The sequence below is a fragment of the Argentina silus genome (genome assembly GCF_951799395.1).
Source record: "Argentina silus genome assembly, chromosome: 14".
Taxonomy (NCBI): Eukaryota; Metazoa; Chordata; class Actinopteri; order Argentiniformes; family Argentinidae; genus Argentina; species Argentina silus.
In genome coordinates, this window is record NC_139668.1 from 7,836,185 (window position 1) to 7,853,267 (window position 17,083).

Consider the following 17,083-nt stretch of genomic DNA (forward strand, 5'->3'; position numbering starts at 1 on the left):
CCACAGGTGTTGACTGCAGTGGTAGCAGTCAGCTGTGGTGGTGGGGTACCAATGTACACAGGTAGGGCTGACAAGGAGGCTAGCACCTGGTACACACCACCTGCACTGTCAGGGGCAACACTGTTCACAAACAAGGTGGCTGTTCCTGTTGATCCAAATGCAAAAATTAACTTATTTGATCAAGTTCTTAGAGATAACAATTTGCCCAGACATTTCAGTGATTTCAACTTACCGTTTTCTGGTTGCAAGACAAGCAGAGGATTACCTTCCAAATTGTGCTGAAAGTTCATATTTACCAATGCACCTTCAGCCACCTAAGGAAATAAAATACTGTGCAAAAACCTGTCAAAACGGGCTATTTATGCTGGTAGGTGATTGTGATGTCATAAAGGGGTTATGATCACACTGATTTATGTGCCAAAGCATTCTCTCTGGTAAATTGTTTATTCAAGACTCAATAAAACAAAAAAGAGGCCAAACCAATGTGGTGTTTAAAACTTTATTCATGCTTTCCAGTAGAAAGGGAACAGCACAACATGTACAACTGGGATCCAACCATTTTGAATGATGAGATGCAAACCCCAAACAAAAGACAAAAAAAAAACCTTGTTACACTCTTTAAAAATACCTTGTATTTACATCTAGTCAAATAGAGTTGGTAATGAAAACTTCTTGTACCCACAGCAAAAGTAGATATTTGGAAATAATTCTCTCTTCAGATCAGCAAACCATTCTAGTTGATAATAGTATTGTGACTTCATTCAATCCTAACATTCTCAAGGTCTGAAATCTTTCACACATGGTTATGGTGCTCATTAGGGTCAAATCATCTTACACATGTTAATAATTGTGCTCTATACAAATAGCTCAGAACAAACCAAACCAGGGGGCAGTTCCAGAAAGCAGGATCAATGAGTAAGCCAGCTATCAAATATGTGGAAAAGTGAATAAAGATACTGAAGTTGGTGTAATTGACCACTAGACTCTCCCAACAACCCATATTCAAGTTTAAGTATCTTGACAAACCAGAAAATCATGTGAACTATTGGATTGCTTTTTTAGCTGGGTAATTTAGTGATCCTGCTTTCTTGAAAGGACTCTGTTCTAATAACTGCACATTTCATGGTAATCAATTCAAGGTACTTCCTTGAATCTATTTGAATGAGTCTACAATTCAAAATGTTTCAAAAGTTCTCCACAATGTCAGTAGAAATCATGTTAAAAGGGGTAAAAAAAAAAATATGAAGAAAAAAAAAGAGTCTCAAACAAGGTTTGACATGCCAACAAGTCTTTTATCCAAAAACTTACAAAGTCCCTTGAAGGTTGTCTTTTTATTGATCTCATGAAAAAATATTGGTCAAATTCAAATAAGCATTTGATATCTCAGTGCCAGCCATGTATCTTAGTACTTCTAAGACTACAGGGCTAAAATAATATTTAGAGACTAATCTAATGTACCCCAACATGTCCCTTGTGGTTGAAGAATCAGAGGTCAAACAAATGGATAAATATATGACCGCATTTACTGCATGTTAGAACAGAATTTCAATAAATAAAATAATTATATTTCAGGGACATGAGCCTTTTTAGTGTATAAATCACAGCTCACAAACTTCAGAGATCACTGAGATGAATCAACAACCAAACGATGGGGACGTAAACAGATGGTACGAATCAGATTGTACAGTACGGCGCCCCCTAGAGACCCAATCATCTTCAAACAACTCCAAGCCGACACAGATTGCGACGACACAACATCTCGGAGCTGTGTTGTGAGGCAACAGCAGGGTAACTTAATAGATCAATTTGTCATAATCCACGGTGTTGGTGTATCATAATAGCTTGACATGACTGTGAGCGCACTTCCAAGTGTACAGCGCTGTGAGAGGAAAATGAGACTATACTCCGTTTACATTTAGAGCCCAAAAAAGTGGTTCAGAAAAGTCTGGAGTGGCATGAAGTAACAACATTGATACAAGACCCTCTTCGTCTCGTTCGATAATGAGACGTTACATTTGAAATTCATTGATAAAGTGCATCGAGGTTTGGTAGTCAAGTACGTTCACTGTATACTTAGGTTTCGGTCTTTATTACTAAAGACGACCCCGTTCTTCCGTCCACTTCAGATTTGCTTTTTGCATGACAGTATTCACTGGCCGCTAGGCATTTACATCCAACACCAGGGCCACCTACCACAAAGAAACGCATGACATTTGGAGTGGGATCTTCCATAAGATGAGTGAAGAAAGAGGAGGAGGAAAAGGAGGGGGGGGGGGGGGGGGGGGGGGAACACAGTGAACCATCTAAGGCTAGCTTCCAAGGAGCCCTTCTAGGACCCAGCAGAGGGGGGTCAAGTAAGGGTGTGTGTGGGGGGGTTACTCTGGGGGGAGCGGGACATAGGAAGGCTTGGCTTGCCCTCGAACGGAGGTGGTGTTTCCCCCACAGTCCACATACTGGTACATCTCCTGAGACACCTGCTCTGCATGTCCAAAGTACATCGTTGTGACAGTCACCCTGGACATGGAAGATAACAATATGGTGAGGTCATAAATTATAAAGGTCAACAGCGGTTCAGAGGGTGTTGTAAATACACTGTGTACATAAGTGTGTGTGTGTGTGTGTGTGTGTGTGTGTGTGTGTGTAATTAGATGAAGGTGAACAGTACTTACTGCATCATAACCACAATGTTGTGCACCTTAATGGTCTGAAGGGTGCAGTAATCACTGGAAGATAAAAGTCAGATGTTCTATTATAATCACTAGCCGTAAAACCACCAGCATCACTTATCCTGACCATGTGGCATGATTTTAATGTTGCCTTGGAATTATTATTAAACATATTTGAAACATTACTTGGCGAGTGCTGGCCCTCTTTGATACTTTACTGTGAGTTATACTTACTACATGTAGCTCATCTCATCTGCTATGATGGTGGGAACCATGTAGTCAATCTGTAAACAAACAAACAAACAAACAAACAAACAAAAAGAGACAGGGTTATGATTATACATTCGAGAGACAGAGAGTCAACCTTAATACATGACATGGTGTTTAGTGAGGTGGTCATCTAATTGTCGAGAGAGAGAGAAAGAGACTTGTGGGGGGGGGGGTGGGGGGGGGGAAGGGCATTAGTAGAAGGGAAACTTTGGTCGTACTTGTTGCATGTCCAGTGGACTGATGGCAGTGACATTGCTGATGCGGGTCTTCCCGATCACAGTCTTCGAGAACTGCACCTGCGCTGTGATGTTGGCCACCTCCACCGAGTAGTAGTTGTTATTGGTGATGTTCAGAGTGTTCTGGAGACAACAAGATCATGACACCATTGACGCAGTGACTAAACATGTCTACCCGTTGCAGCGCAACCCACACATTTCAGCCAGAGAACAAAATGAATCTCGAATGATTGTCAACAAGTCGATGAGGAGAAGAAGAGTTTTCTCCTGTGTCCGTATAGCCAACCCTTGAACCTGGATTCACAGACACCGAGGTCGGGTTAGACCGGGGAGAAAGCTCACCGTGATATTGAGATAGACAATGTGCTTCTCTTGGTCGTAGGTGACATAGACAGACTTCACCCCCACGCAGGACACGTTTATGGTGCGAGGGAACAGGAAGAACACAGCCAGACTGGACAGCAGCAGGCACACAATCACTGAGGCCGTGACATAGAGCTTTCTGGAGATGACAGATGCAAGGAAGGGTCAGAACAAATTCGCCTCGCTACATTCAGTGGAGGGTAAAAATAAACAATAAACAAACAAACAAACACTTACGTTCTTCTGGGCCTCAGCCTCTGGTCACTGTATGGAATCAAAGCCACCAGCTGGTTTTCTTGGCCTGCATGCATGGAAACATTTCACATACTTAGTCATCAGCCAAAACTAATTTCCAATGTGGACATATGGGCAGCATGGGTCATTTGACATTTAATTGTGATTTCGCATTTTAGTCATTGATGGCCTCAAGCCACCAGTTCAGCTGACTCACAGTGAGTCACAGTCCCACGCAGGCCAGTTTTAGAAAGAGAAAACCTGTCCATCAGCAATTGACTAAACCCCTTAGAAGTTCCATGATTAGTTCAAAAGGTAATTCTATCAAACAAGGTTATTTTGTGTTCGAGCTGAAGAGGGGCAAAGCATTAGTATATACATTGAAATGATCGAGAAAGCAAAACAAAGAAAACAAAACATGGTGCAATAATATCACCCTGTTAATGTGTCTTTAAACTAACCAAGTCTAACATGACAGGGTTATCCACTATGAAGGATAATGGATTACTCATTTTAATTATACACAGCATGAAACTCACCTCTGGGGATTCTCCCTGTACCCTGGCAAGTGGGACATGTGACGCTGTCCCTGCCTGTGAACTCCACATAGGGGAACTGGGACACATCGCTACCCTTCCCATCCTCGCCCTGTGTGCCGTTGTACTCCGGAGAAGACATCAGGCTATCCTGGCACTCTTCACGGCATGCCTGCTTGGGCAGGTGGGAGAGGGATTTCCCCATGGTCACGCCTGATACAAGAGACGACAGGTTTAATAGTTGCTAATGCCTAATCTGGTGAAGTTGGCCTTGACATACAAATGAGTCACATTGCCAAACCCCAGGTATTGACATTAACAGATTGCTAACGTCACGTCTGAGGTTCGTTAGCTAAGGTCCTGTAGTGCTCAAGAAGAGAGGCCGGGGAGGAACGCCTCTTTTCTTTGCACAACTTGACATGAGATCGATACAGGCTGGACGAGACAGCTAACGGTACCTAGCTAGCTAACCCAGTTTACTCCGATTGCCGATTTGTAAGAGCAGAACAAAGGAAACAAACGACCAAACTGATGGCACAAAATGGCAGCAATACGAGGCTAAACTGTTTAACTGACTGAGACAGCAGACGCTAGCATCAGCAGAAGCATCCCAGCAGCAGCAGCAACCGGCTAACCGTCGCTAACATGTTGCTAGTTTAGGTTTCATTTATGAAATGAAAGACAAGACCCGAGCGTAACTCTCTCACAGATAGCCATAATCCAAATAACTGTGATGGACTATCTCTGCAACAGTCAACGTCTTACCAGAATACGAGACAACGATTTCTTCTCAGCAATTGTCCCAGTTCTTGTTTATCTCTCCCAACAAAACAAACTGCTAGGACTGCCGCATGCGCAGTTGATTAAAACGCCCCTTATGTTTTAGTCAAGGTTCGTTCTGTCAATCATCTCCTCATCAGCATCGCGTTTATCTGTCAACATGAAAGGTGATTAAAAAAAAACATATCAAGCAAGCCTCTTTTTTAAATGTTTTAACATTGTCAATGTAGCATATGTTCCAAGTCATTTTGACCTATTCTATCCCCCGAGAAGAAGACTCTTCACAGAGAGAAGAAGAAATTTCACTGAGAGGTAAACATTTTTGTAAAGAACACTTTTGTTAATGGCAATGAATGCCATTTTGAAGGACTCAGTAGTAGGCCTGTATCCTGTTCGTGTGCGCAGAAACGTTATTTCACCTTAAGCTATTTTATTTATTGGAAAGAAAATACCCACCGAAAAACTCTTTATCAAGGACTGACCTGCAGTTCTGTACTCAGCCACATGATGGTGGTAGTATTTAGTGTTTGACATGTTCATCCTTCTGCCAAACTGCAGCCTCCCACCTATGTGATTTGTGAAATAAATAATCATCTGAAAACATGTGGGTATTAATCCCTGTTATATCAATGTTTACCCAGCCCTATCTCCCACGGTTATCTGCTGAACAATATCACCCAGATTTCACTGCAGAACAGTTGTTATTGAAGAGCCACACCTTCAAAAAGAGATGACGTACAGTAACTAGGCTACTGTCATATTATTATTATATTACATTATTTTTAATTAACATTTTTACCACTTAAACATGTATCAAATCAAGATAATGCTGTTGTGCCGTAGTCAAATAGGACAGGAAAAGCATGTTTATTATTAGTTTACAGAATTTACATTTAGGCTAATCTATTCCAAACATGCTTATGAATGGGGTATCCCCTATGGAGGGACATCAATAAAGCAGTGTTTGTCTTAGCTAGGGCACACAGAGGGGAACTGGGAGTGGCACAGACCCATGGTGCCCCATTCACCCCACATATAATCTGTTGACATGCAATTATGCGCCAGCAATAGGTTTAACAGCCTTGGTAATAACAGTGTTTGTTGGTGCACAAATATTACCATTTCTCCATTTCTGTTTGCATGCTTTCTCCGCCCTCATTTGTCCCACTGATAGATGTTTTTTTGTAATGTCGTGATGCTGGCTCGGTGCTGGTATGAAACACTTTCATCATGAAGTTCTCTTTCCCCATACATTAGGAGCAGCACTAATTAGTCTACCCAGTCTGTCATATTGCTTTTTTAATTTTTTGTATATATATATATATATTTTGTCCCTGTCCTAATTTTCGCTCTGCATAACGGCATGTTATTATGTTTTTATCATCTGTTACTGAGACAAAGAGAACGTGACAAAATATTTAATCCAGATTTCTAATCTGCATTGTATCATGTGGTCCTGGACTTTAGCCCTGTAATGGTGTTTCCAGGTCAGGATTGGTTTAGTGCAATGCATGGTTGCAAAAGAGGGAGATGATATAATTCTATAGGAAGTTAAACTTGTTCAGTTATACACAAGACAAATAAACAAGACCTAATACAGTCATGTTACTGTCAAAAAGTAGCCTTTACAAACGGTCTTTATATTCAATCAGACCTATCATCCTTGCTTGATCTTGGCTTAGATAGCTTCTAATTGTTGGCCAAATACTAAACGAACCCTTTAAGTAAATGTCCACACACCAGTTTTTTGTTTTAATTGTGTCATCTTCAAGACTTGTATATCTAACTACCATGAAATCTTAAATTGCTTTCCAGTTGCATAATGGAGTAAAAGAGTTTACATGAATTTGTAATTGAGACCAAGTCAAAGGAAAGTGAGAGCACAACCTTTGGAACTAATACATATTTATGTGCCTGATGTGCAGTGTTGGTTTAATTATCCATAATGATTTGAAAAACACAGGAAACCAAACCAAGGAATAGTCAAGAAACAGCCTTCCCATTTCCATACCGGCATAGCCAGTTGAAAGACAAACCCTAAGCCATATTAGCTATGTTAAGCAGAATGACTAAATGTGAATGAATGCACATCTCGAAGACAGTTGGCTGTCTGGTTGCTAATTCCCATAGTGCTTTGGGCAGAGGGATAGTCGGCTCTTAATGAAGGGAGTGACTCAGCTGTGTGGTAGGAGCTCATTAGTGGGCTGCAGTCAGTACAGGGCCTCAGTGCACCCTCGGGTCAAACCCTTTGCCAAGCCCCCTCCACTGAAGGTCTATGGCAACTTGGTATATTGAAAATGTGTTACGAAGAGCTTGGGTCCAAATTATTGCCTTGGATTATTTGGTGAAGCCTGGAGAGAGTGAGGCATGACCAAAATGAGGGTAATGGAAACTACCACCAGAGAGTGAGAGAGAGATATTTTCCCACTAATTTTCCCCCTCTATTATGGCTAGAAAAGCTGTATTTGGTATGAGCACCATGTGGGCACTGGTTTCCCCAATTGTCCAATCAGAGCACAAGTGGAGATTTTTTTTTCTGCTCTGCAGTGGAAAGCTGTCATATTTCATCCTGGCGTTCGCGGTGGTCGATCTTTCTATTCTGTATGACTGTGATTAATTGCTGCAGTAGCACGTTGTGTTTGTGTCTACCGAGAGACTGGTGGACCATCGGGAGTATACAGTAGGACCAGCTCGACCCACAACCTCAGTCTCCCCACAGCAATAGATTCTAAATAAACAAGTAACAATGTCTGTTTCAAACCGGTTTTTCCAAGAGTGTCACCGCTGGCCTGGTTAACCCGAGGAGTAGTCGCCGAGCGAATAGTATAATAGGTGGAATTTGAATTTGAATTCAAGGCATGCTAGATAAATAATGATGATATTTTGGGGATATCTAACATGTCCAAGGTCATTCTCTCAACCCACGTGTGGCGAATGGAACATTAATCTTGTTTTTTTTTTGCTGTGTCAAGCTAAAGTTTGTGCTCTTTGTGTGGACTGATTTTCCACCCTTTGTCTCTCTCTCTCTCCCTTCCTCTCTCCTCCCCCTCTCTCTTGTGCTGTTTATTTGGATCAGCCCTCCACTCCATGTGCACTAGCGAGATTGGGGAGGAAAACGCAGCCCTGTCCAGTATTGGATGCACATGGATGATTTTGTGTTTGCTGCGTTGGCGATGATGTGTTTCCACTGTTCATTCTGTCTCTTTTTGAGGAAAGATATGAAGTTTGTGTGTGTGTGTGTGTGCACGCGCGTGTGTGTGTATGTGGTTATATGCGTGAAGGTGTTGCTGTCCTCCGGTGGTCTGTGTTAGATGTCAGCCTAGGCCAGAGGAGAGCCATCTAATTCAGCCTGTTCTATCTCTCTAGGGAGAGTGCTATGATGGAGCCGACTGTGACACAGTGACTAGGAAGACTTCTGGGGCGTAGACACAACACATGGAAAGGTGCTTTGCTCTGCTCAGTCCTATTAAGCTGCACAACCCTCATATTACAGGAAGTGGTCCTGATAGGTTCCAATCAGAGTCTGAAGGGCAAACTCTAACTGATTAGAGTTCATGTTGAGAGGCCACTTTAGAAAAGCGACGTTTACTAGACACAACCGTTGTGATTGTAAAGACAGAGCAGTTGGTTAAATCATTAAATCAGAACCTTGGAGAGCGCTCTACCACAGGCTCAAGGGGACCAAAGCTGAAAGTGCCACGGCAGCAGATATTTTCTCACCTTCACAAGATAGAGGAGGGACACAATGACAATCCCCATTGTGGGGGAGGGGAGAAAGGTGTGTGCGTGTGTGTGTGTGTGTGTGTGTGTGTGTGTGTGTGTGCATGTGTGTGTGTGTGTGTGTGTGTGTCTGTCTGTCTGCCTGCCTGTCTGTGTGTGTGTGTGTGTGTGTCTGTCTGTGTGCATGTGTGTGTGCGTGTGTATGTGTGTGTGTGTGTTTGTGTTTGTGTTTGTGTATGTTTTGTGCTTTTTCCCAGGTTTAACTGGGAATAGGCTAACAGGCTAACTACCCGAGCCTGCTCCTCTTTGTTTGACTCCCCCTCCCCTCTACCTTCAATGAGTATTGGCGCTGTAGTGCAATTAGCAGCTGGGAGAGGTTAATGACTGACAGACGTTGTCTCTCTCTCTGAGTCTGTCATGCTCCGTCAGTGTAAAGCCATGCTGCTGTGAATAGGATGGTCGCCATGGTGGCAAAGGATGACATGCATCTCTTTTGTTGGGCTCTTCCTTTGGGATGTTTTGTGATTCAGGAGCAGAGGAAGGGACTAAGACCTTCCATTGTAGAGCAGGACATAATGACAACGCCAGGGAGACACACATTCGGTGTCAACAAGGGGTCATAAACAGACTGATGTGGAAACACACACACACACACACACGGTCCATGTACTTACACACCTGCACACCCGTGCGCACACACACACACACACACACACACACAGGCCAGAGGATTAACACCACTCTTCAGGCAAAGCACATTGTGTTTCCTGCCCTTTGCTTTTTGAGGATTAAATATATCCTGTGTTGCTTTTGGGTTTAGTGTGCTCATTTGTGATGAGGATGAGTAGCAGAACGGTAACACGGTCAGATTTGAGAGAAGGGATCCAGTGAAGTGTAGGTTATCAGTTCTCTCTCTTCCTACTCCGCCCTCTATTAAGTCAGAAATGACAGGGGAAAAAGTGTAAGAGTGATTTATGCTCCATGCAAAATAACCCTGAAACTCTGGGTTATCAAGCTTTTTCAGGACCCCGCGCCCAATGTATCAGCCATACATTACGTCCCTAATCGGACTCATCATAATATGCTGATAGCGTTCCTTTTTCCAATTTGAAACAAAATAACTCCATTTGTATCCAGGCCCCACTCCAGGCAGGTTGAATGATCCTGGTGCTTAACGTGTTTAATTTGGATGAATATGAGCTAATCTGATAAAGCCGGTTTCTCCCAGCGGGGCCAATTGAAAAATGAAGAAGGCATATTATTTCTTGAGAATCAGCCAGGAGCAGAATTTGGCTTCTTTTCTTCCACCTAATTATGCCGGTCTTCTGTTAAAGAAAGGGAGAGAATGGAGTATTAGCCATTATACCTTTTACATTAACCCCCTACATCACAAAGCGACAAAGGAAAGAAAAAAAGCTTCCATAGTTGTCTTTTTTGTCTGCTTAGCCTATTAGATAATTTTGGAATACTTATTATTTAACACCGTGGAACATAAGCACATACGAGTTCACATGTGGCACAGTTGGTAGAGCATGATGCTAGCAACGATAATGTTGTAGGTTCAATTCCCGCTGGGACCATATATACAAACAAATGCACTCACTGTACTCTAAATTGCGTTCCATTGAAGCGTCTGCCAAATGGCATTCATTATTAGGTCTATACTATTGTATTATGACCGACAGGCTGTGCTTTCGGTAGTTGTGACTGTGCTGTTGGCCTTTGTCCTCACCTCGTCCCCAGGCGATGTAAGTTTGGAATAACAACGACTCAAACCTGGCCTTAGTGGGAGTGAATTAACCGAGCAAGAGTGAGTTGACTTTAAGACATACTGTAGTGCCGGACAGTGAAGCAGAGGAGAGGAGGACTTTAAAGGGTGCACTCACCGTACAGGGAAATTGATTGCGTTCGGCCTAATGGCACGGAGTGCGCTGAAGACAAATTGTGGTAATTACTTTGTGTCAGGATAGTGCCGTCAGATCAGAAAAATGAAATAAATAACGTCCTCATTGGTCAGAGGTGGTTCTGATGTTAATTTGATTTACATCACTTTTGGAACCCCAGAGTGCTTTTTGATAGGGCACATTAACCGCTGCATTAGGGAGAGAGGGGGGCAAAACCTAAACCATCAGAGCATAATGATTTCTCACCTGTGACGTCACCCCACAGGGAATTGTGGGAAACATTCCATCTCCCACTGGACCCATGGTGCTGATAGTGTGGGCCGATACACCTTCAATTATTAATGTTTCCATATTCCCATGGACTTATGCAGCTCATTCATGTTAATGTGTGATGTAACCCGATAGTATTACTGTCGAGATGCGATGGATGTATTGCCCAATGTCCATTTGATATAAAACCATGTCTGGTTGTTTTTTTTAGATTAATTGAATTATATTGTCTGAAAATAGAATTGATGAGAATATTATTGTGTTTCACAATAAGAATATCATCGCTCTCAGCTACTCCAGGAGCTAACCTCATTTCAATATATTTCAGAGTAATGACCGTGTATTAGATGAGGTAAATTAGCGGTTTGTGCATAACAAATGTGTAATGATATGGTAAGTGCTGCAAGGGAACAAACATTCAGCAGAGGTCTCTCATCTGTGGTGGCTGTGCTGTTGTTCACAGTCCCTATGGAGGAGGGAGGGAGGGAGGGAGGGAGAGAGAGAGAGAGAGAGAGAGAGAGAGAGACAGATCGCAGTCACCCTTAATACATTACACAGTGATTAGCGAGATGGCCATCGAATTAGAACCCGTCTTCAGTAAACATGTTATCCCCCATGAATGGTGATGAATAGCATCCCCCTTGGGCCAATCAGTGTACATTTTGAATTTTAGTTGTTTACTAGATCATACATTATACTCTATAGTATATTTTGTAAATGCCGGATCTCTATGGCAAGACACATCATTCACCCAAGTTTCGTCCAAATTGCCCTAGTGGTGTCTGAGATAAGAACGTGGGAACAGATGGGAATCGTCCCACAGTTCCCGCCCTGATGTCATCGTAGGGGACAACAAACCACTATGCTCACTCTCAAAGAAACAAGGCCTCAGAAGTTTTTATTTTTTATTTTATTGATGTATAAATATGTTACATACAATGTGTGATTCTCCATCCAATAACTTTGGTCAATATTTCGATGACGTTGAACATCCTAGGCCTGTGTGTGTATGCGTGTCAGTGTGGCTTTGTTTTGAGGACCTGCGTGGTGTGTGTGTGTGTGTGTGTGTGTGTGCAACATTTGGTCCCTCTAATTGGTTTTGCTCACGACAGTCACTGATGAGCACGTCTGCCGTGTGCTGGCCTGGCTGAATGGTATTACCTCCTAATCACATGCTGGCCTTACTCTCTGCTTCTCGTGTCTACACTTCTATGAATGTTGTGTGTGTGTGTGTGTGTGTGTGTGTGTGTGTGTGTGTGTGTGTGTGTGTGTGTGTGTGTGTGCGTGCGTGCGTGTGTGTTGGTTTCTTGTGTGTGTGTGTGTGTGTGTCTGTGTGTGTGTGTGTGTGTGTGTGTGTGTGTGTGTGTGTGTGTGTGTGTGTGTGTGTGTGTGTGTGTGCGCTGCCAATGCTCTTTGCAGATCTCTCAATCTGATTAAATGACATCGTTCACAGGCAATGTACCCTGATCTGATGCTCCCAATTTCTTGCCCCCATGCAAGGCTCAGAGATCACACCTGTCCTGCACCTGCACTGGTACACCCCCCCCACCCCCCCACCCCTCCCCTCCGCTCCTTCATCCCTTGTCGGTATGGGGATGGGAGGGTGCTGGAGCCCTAGTTTTGCTGCAGCGAATGGGCGGCTTTGAAAAACATGGGTGGGCTGACCCACATTCTAGGAATACCATCGTTCAGTCTCCTGTAGACCTTGAATAATAGATACGTTGTAACAAACACGGAGCGTATAGGAGAGTGTGCATCCAGTTCTAGAATGCGATCACGATTCTACACAGACTGATGGTCCTGAAACACTTGACTTGGGGCAGATACAGAAACTGAATAAAGTGACCCCAGCTCTTTAACACCGTCTTCCTCTTTAACACCTTCTACTCCTCTCTTTCTCTCTATCTTTCTTTCTTTCCTTCTTTCTTTCTTTCTTTCTTTCTTTCTTCTTCTTTCGATTCCTCCTTTCGATTCCTGGGCCCGTCTATCCGTATAATTCAGCAGCCGGCCCTGATTGTCACGGTGAGTCGAGCTGGTTAAGAGCTCGACGTTTCCCATCCAACAGGCAGGCTGTGTGTGGACATCAATTACCTGTGTGTGCGGCACGCAGAAACAAGTGGCTCCTATTAACCCTGCTGTGTTCCCCAGCCTGGCGGAACACTTCTATTTCCCCTGCTCCTTTGTGGAGATTGAGTGGTAATTCCTTGCCAAAGCCTCTGTGTGTGTGTGTGTGTGTGTGTGTGTGTGTGTGTGTGTGTGTGTGTGTGTGTGTGTGTGTGTGTGTGTGTGTGTGCCTCGCAGGAGTGGAGGGGCTCAGGAGATAGGCTGGTTCCTTTTGTCTTTGAGTGCGACATCTCATCGATTTCACCTTATCACATTCCACATATCAAAGAGACAGGAAAGAAAGACAAAGTGGAAAAAAATGGGTTTCTGCACCAAGTTATGAAAGCAGCTTTTTATGTGTGCTGGCCTTTTCCTCTTTTTTTTTTTTCTTCTCTTTTTAAAGGCTTCTGATGTGGTAGAGATCTTGCTCTACCAGAGGATGGTGGCAACAGGGGGTGGAGGGTACTTTCACCTCTTGGTGACCTGATTCAAGGCTGTTGCTGATAAGGGAACAGGATTCTACAACCCGTAGGAAAACACATAGTGAATGATATGTTGGGCCATCTGTTAAAAAACACCAATGATGTACAGTATGTTATAATGCTTCAGGCTGGAGCAGCTGTATTTGTGCTTTTTTTTTTTTTAGCTTCTGCTATTGTTATGGCTTCTAAACATCTCCAAATAGATGACCTGAAAATAAATTCACAACCCAAAGCCCTTAAATCATTTCTACCAGCGGATTTTCCTAGTCTGTTTGTGCAAGCGTCCTTTTGCGTAATTGAATGGAAGCCATAAATATCATGTAACCTAATCTCTTCTCCCAGCTGACATATTGTTTAGTTGATATTGAGTTGATGTTGAGGTGATTTCACTTAATCCATAGCCAATTGTGTTCGGCTTATCATTCCAATAGGCTTCATTGTGTCCTGAGACAACGCTCCAACTCCCACAACAACAGGCTTGTAATGTGATACAATGATGAGAGCATGAGTATCGATCACATCACAAGCGTCCTTCAGCTGACTTTGACTCTCAATTCCATGTCTGGAAATGAAGGACTTCTTTGCCACAATCAAGCCCTGCGTTAAGCACAAGAACAAAACAGAAAAAAACCCTAAAAAAAAACAAAAAATCTGTGTAAACCAAAATGTAAAATGTAATTCTCATTGTCTTTCACCAGACAGGCAGTCGTCATGCCCGGGGGTAGTAACCATGAAATACCACATATTGTGCGCTTTGCCAAATCGGAAAACTCTATGATGCGGAATCAGTCGGGGCTAAGCATGTGATTGGTGTTAAGCAGCGTGACAGGCAGAGGGAAGGATTGCACCAGACCTGGAGGTTCTTGTCTCTGGGAAGGAATGCCGCCGTTGTGCTCTCATTGGTAGAGTGCTGAAGATTCTGGGGGTCGCGCGGGGGGGGGGGGGGGGGGGGAGTGCGGCAGGGGGGGCTTGCGCTGCACGTCGGGGGGGGGAGGGGAAAGAGAGAGATAAGGGGAAAGAGTGAGGGAGAAGATGAAAACAAGACTCCATGGCTTCTCCACCCTCGTTACGGTTAATATCCTCAAACGGTAATTACCGGAGCGACTTTTGGGTGATTCGAACTTCTGTCACTATGGTCTGCAAAGACTCTGCGTCTCTGGACCCCCTCTGAAATAAGCTTGATCCTCAGTCAGCAGAAGAACACGTTCCTATAGAAATGTTCCCACACCCTGAATCTATTCATGACAACACTTTCATGTCATTTCTCTTGATCTGCACAGTTACAAACATTATTAATGTCTTATTTCATCTGCCATTCTTTCTTTCTGGTCATGGGGGAGCGCAGTCCCGGTTTTTGATATTGCTTTTCCGTAATACATCTAGTGGAATATGTACGGAATATTTTGTTTTGTTCTTGTTTTCTTGAACATGTCACCGCCAGTGTGTTGCTTGACCGATTTCTAGGCTCAGCAGGCATTGCTTTGTACGTACTGTAGAGCTGCAGAAGACTGCCAGGATGTGTCACTCAAAATAAGTGAAATCAATCAAAGTCACGCAGGGAGCTTTTCTTTTCCCAAATCCACCTTGACATACAGGAATGTGTATGAGTGAGATAGTTGTTGCTAGGATACACTGTGACAGGTCTTAGTAGCTGGGTGAGGACTCTTACGGTACCTGGTCAGAAATAACAGGTGTGAACTCAAACTTGGGAACACACCTAGCAGAACCAAGGTGGCTACAAACAGATCGTCAAAAAAGGAAAAAAACGTGACCACCATTTTAGCCAGGCCTATCGTTTAACCGAGGATCAACTTTCTGGACACTGATACTTTTGTAAAACAAATCATATTGTCTCTTGTCAATACTATTGACCCTCCCCTGTCAAATGGAGCCGCATCAGAAATCAATGGTTAGATCTGGCCGGTCAGGGGGAATTGGAGCCGACAGCTGTTGATTTGCACGTCCAGCCCGGGCTGGAGTCCACCGCGTCAGCATCTCCCCCGAATTCCACAGGGGATCCGAGACCAGACACTAGCGCAATGTGTTTAGTTGCAAAACGTCCTGCTAACGGTATTCATTTGGTTGGAATGAATTGAATTACGACCTTGATTGAGGCTGAGGTCTGGGCGAGCGCGGGGGTGGGGTGGGGTGGGGTGGGAGGGAGGAGGTTCGGGGGAGGGGAGGTGGGGTGGGGAGGTGGGGGGTGGTGAGAGGCTGGGCCAATTTCACCAGGCTGTTTGTGCAATTAGAAATCAATCAATCAATAGCAGCGCGTGGAGAGATAAGATAAGGAAATGAGTGGAGGGTCGGTACGGTCGGTGTGGACGCGTTCCCACCGGTGTGTACATAGGCAACGTGGATTTTTACAGACATTCTTAATATGATAAACATTTTCTGTTTCCCCATCGGCTTATGCAAATGTCAATTAAATTTAATTTGATTTGCGGTGGTTCAAAATGTCATGGCGCCGGATATATAGTAGCATTAACTCCCAATAGATGGGGGAAGAGAGAGAGAAAGAGAGAGAGAGAGAGAGAGATGGATAATTGCCAAACATCCATGAGTTTGTCATTCAGAGTGAAGGGCAATGACTGTGCATGGGGGATCCAGACCTATCTGCCCTGTCTGTTCGGCCCAATTCCCACAGCGATGCTCCATTTAGTGTGAAGGACATCATCTCTTTGTGCTTATGTCACCGCTGAGCATCTCAGGGTGCGTCATTGAGAAGGACGGCACGCTCCTCACTGTGTCACGCGAGCCCTTGGTGCTGTGGTTTCCGAGGCAACACTCTCTTTCTGAGGTCACTCCCGCTGTCGGCTGCTGTCTGTGTCGCAGACTCCGACAGGCTGATCCCATCGTGACAGATAGAGAGGTTTACCTGAGCGCTTCACCTCGTCTACAGGGTATAGTCCTCTACTCAAGGCCTTGTCTACAGGGCATAGTCCTCCACTCAAGGCCTTGTCTACAGGGCATACTCCTCCACTCAAGGCCTTGTCTACAGGGCATAGTCCTCCACTCAAGGCCTTGTCTATAGGGCATAGCCCACCAATCACCTTGTCTATAGGGCATAGCTCACCAATCACATTGTCTATAGGGCATAGCCCACCAATCACCTTGTCTATAGCCCAAAGCTCACCAATCACATTGTCTAGAGGGCATAGCTCACCAATCACCTTGTCTATAGCCCATAGCCCACCAATGAAAGCCTTGTCTATAACCCATATCCCACCAATCACCTTGTCTAGAGGGCATACCTCACCAATCAAAGCCCGTTTTCTATGGGAAATCAGCATCTCAAATCAGGCTTTGTTATAACAATGCAACAGATGTTGAGGTCCAGCCAGAGCACATCCTATTCTGACAGCACAGCCGGAGCTCTTCACCAGGGGAGATGAACCTGACACACACACACACACACACACACACACGCCGACACACACCCTCCCTGCCTGTCCCCTTGGCTGATTCCTGGGCCTTGCCGTCAGTTCAGACACCTGTCCCCCCCCCTCCCTGGGAGAC

General features: G+C 44.1%; 1 protein-coding gene across 1 annotated transcript; it reads right to left on the reverse strand.

Annotated features, from left to right (window-relative positions):
• Positions 1–485: 485 nt before the first annotated feature.
• Positions 486–5,155, reverse strand: tmem106bb (transmembrane protein 106Bb). Its single transcript, XM_083684651.1, has 8 exons — positions 5,071–5,155; positions 4,309–4,518; positions 3,773–3,836; positions 3,515–3,674; positions 3,155–3,295; positions 2,901–2,950; positions 2,670–2,723; positions 486–2,514 (listed from the first exon to the last, which is right to left on the reverse strand). Exons 2-8 carry the CDS (start codon positions 4,508–4,510, stop codon positions 2,376–2,378), a joined length of 810 nt encoding a protein of 269 aa, XP_083540777.1. The 5' UTR covers positions 4,511–4,518; positions 5,071–5,155; the 3' UTR covers positions 486–2,375.
• Positions 5,156–17,083: the final 11,928 nt, after the last annotated feature.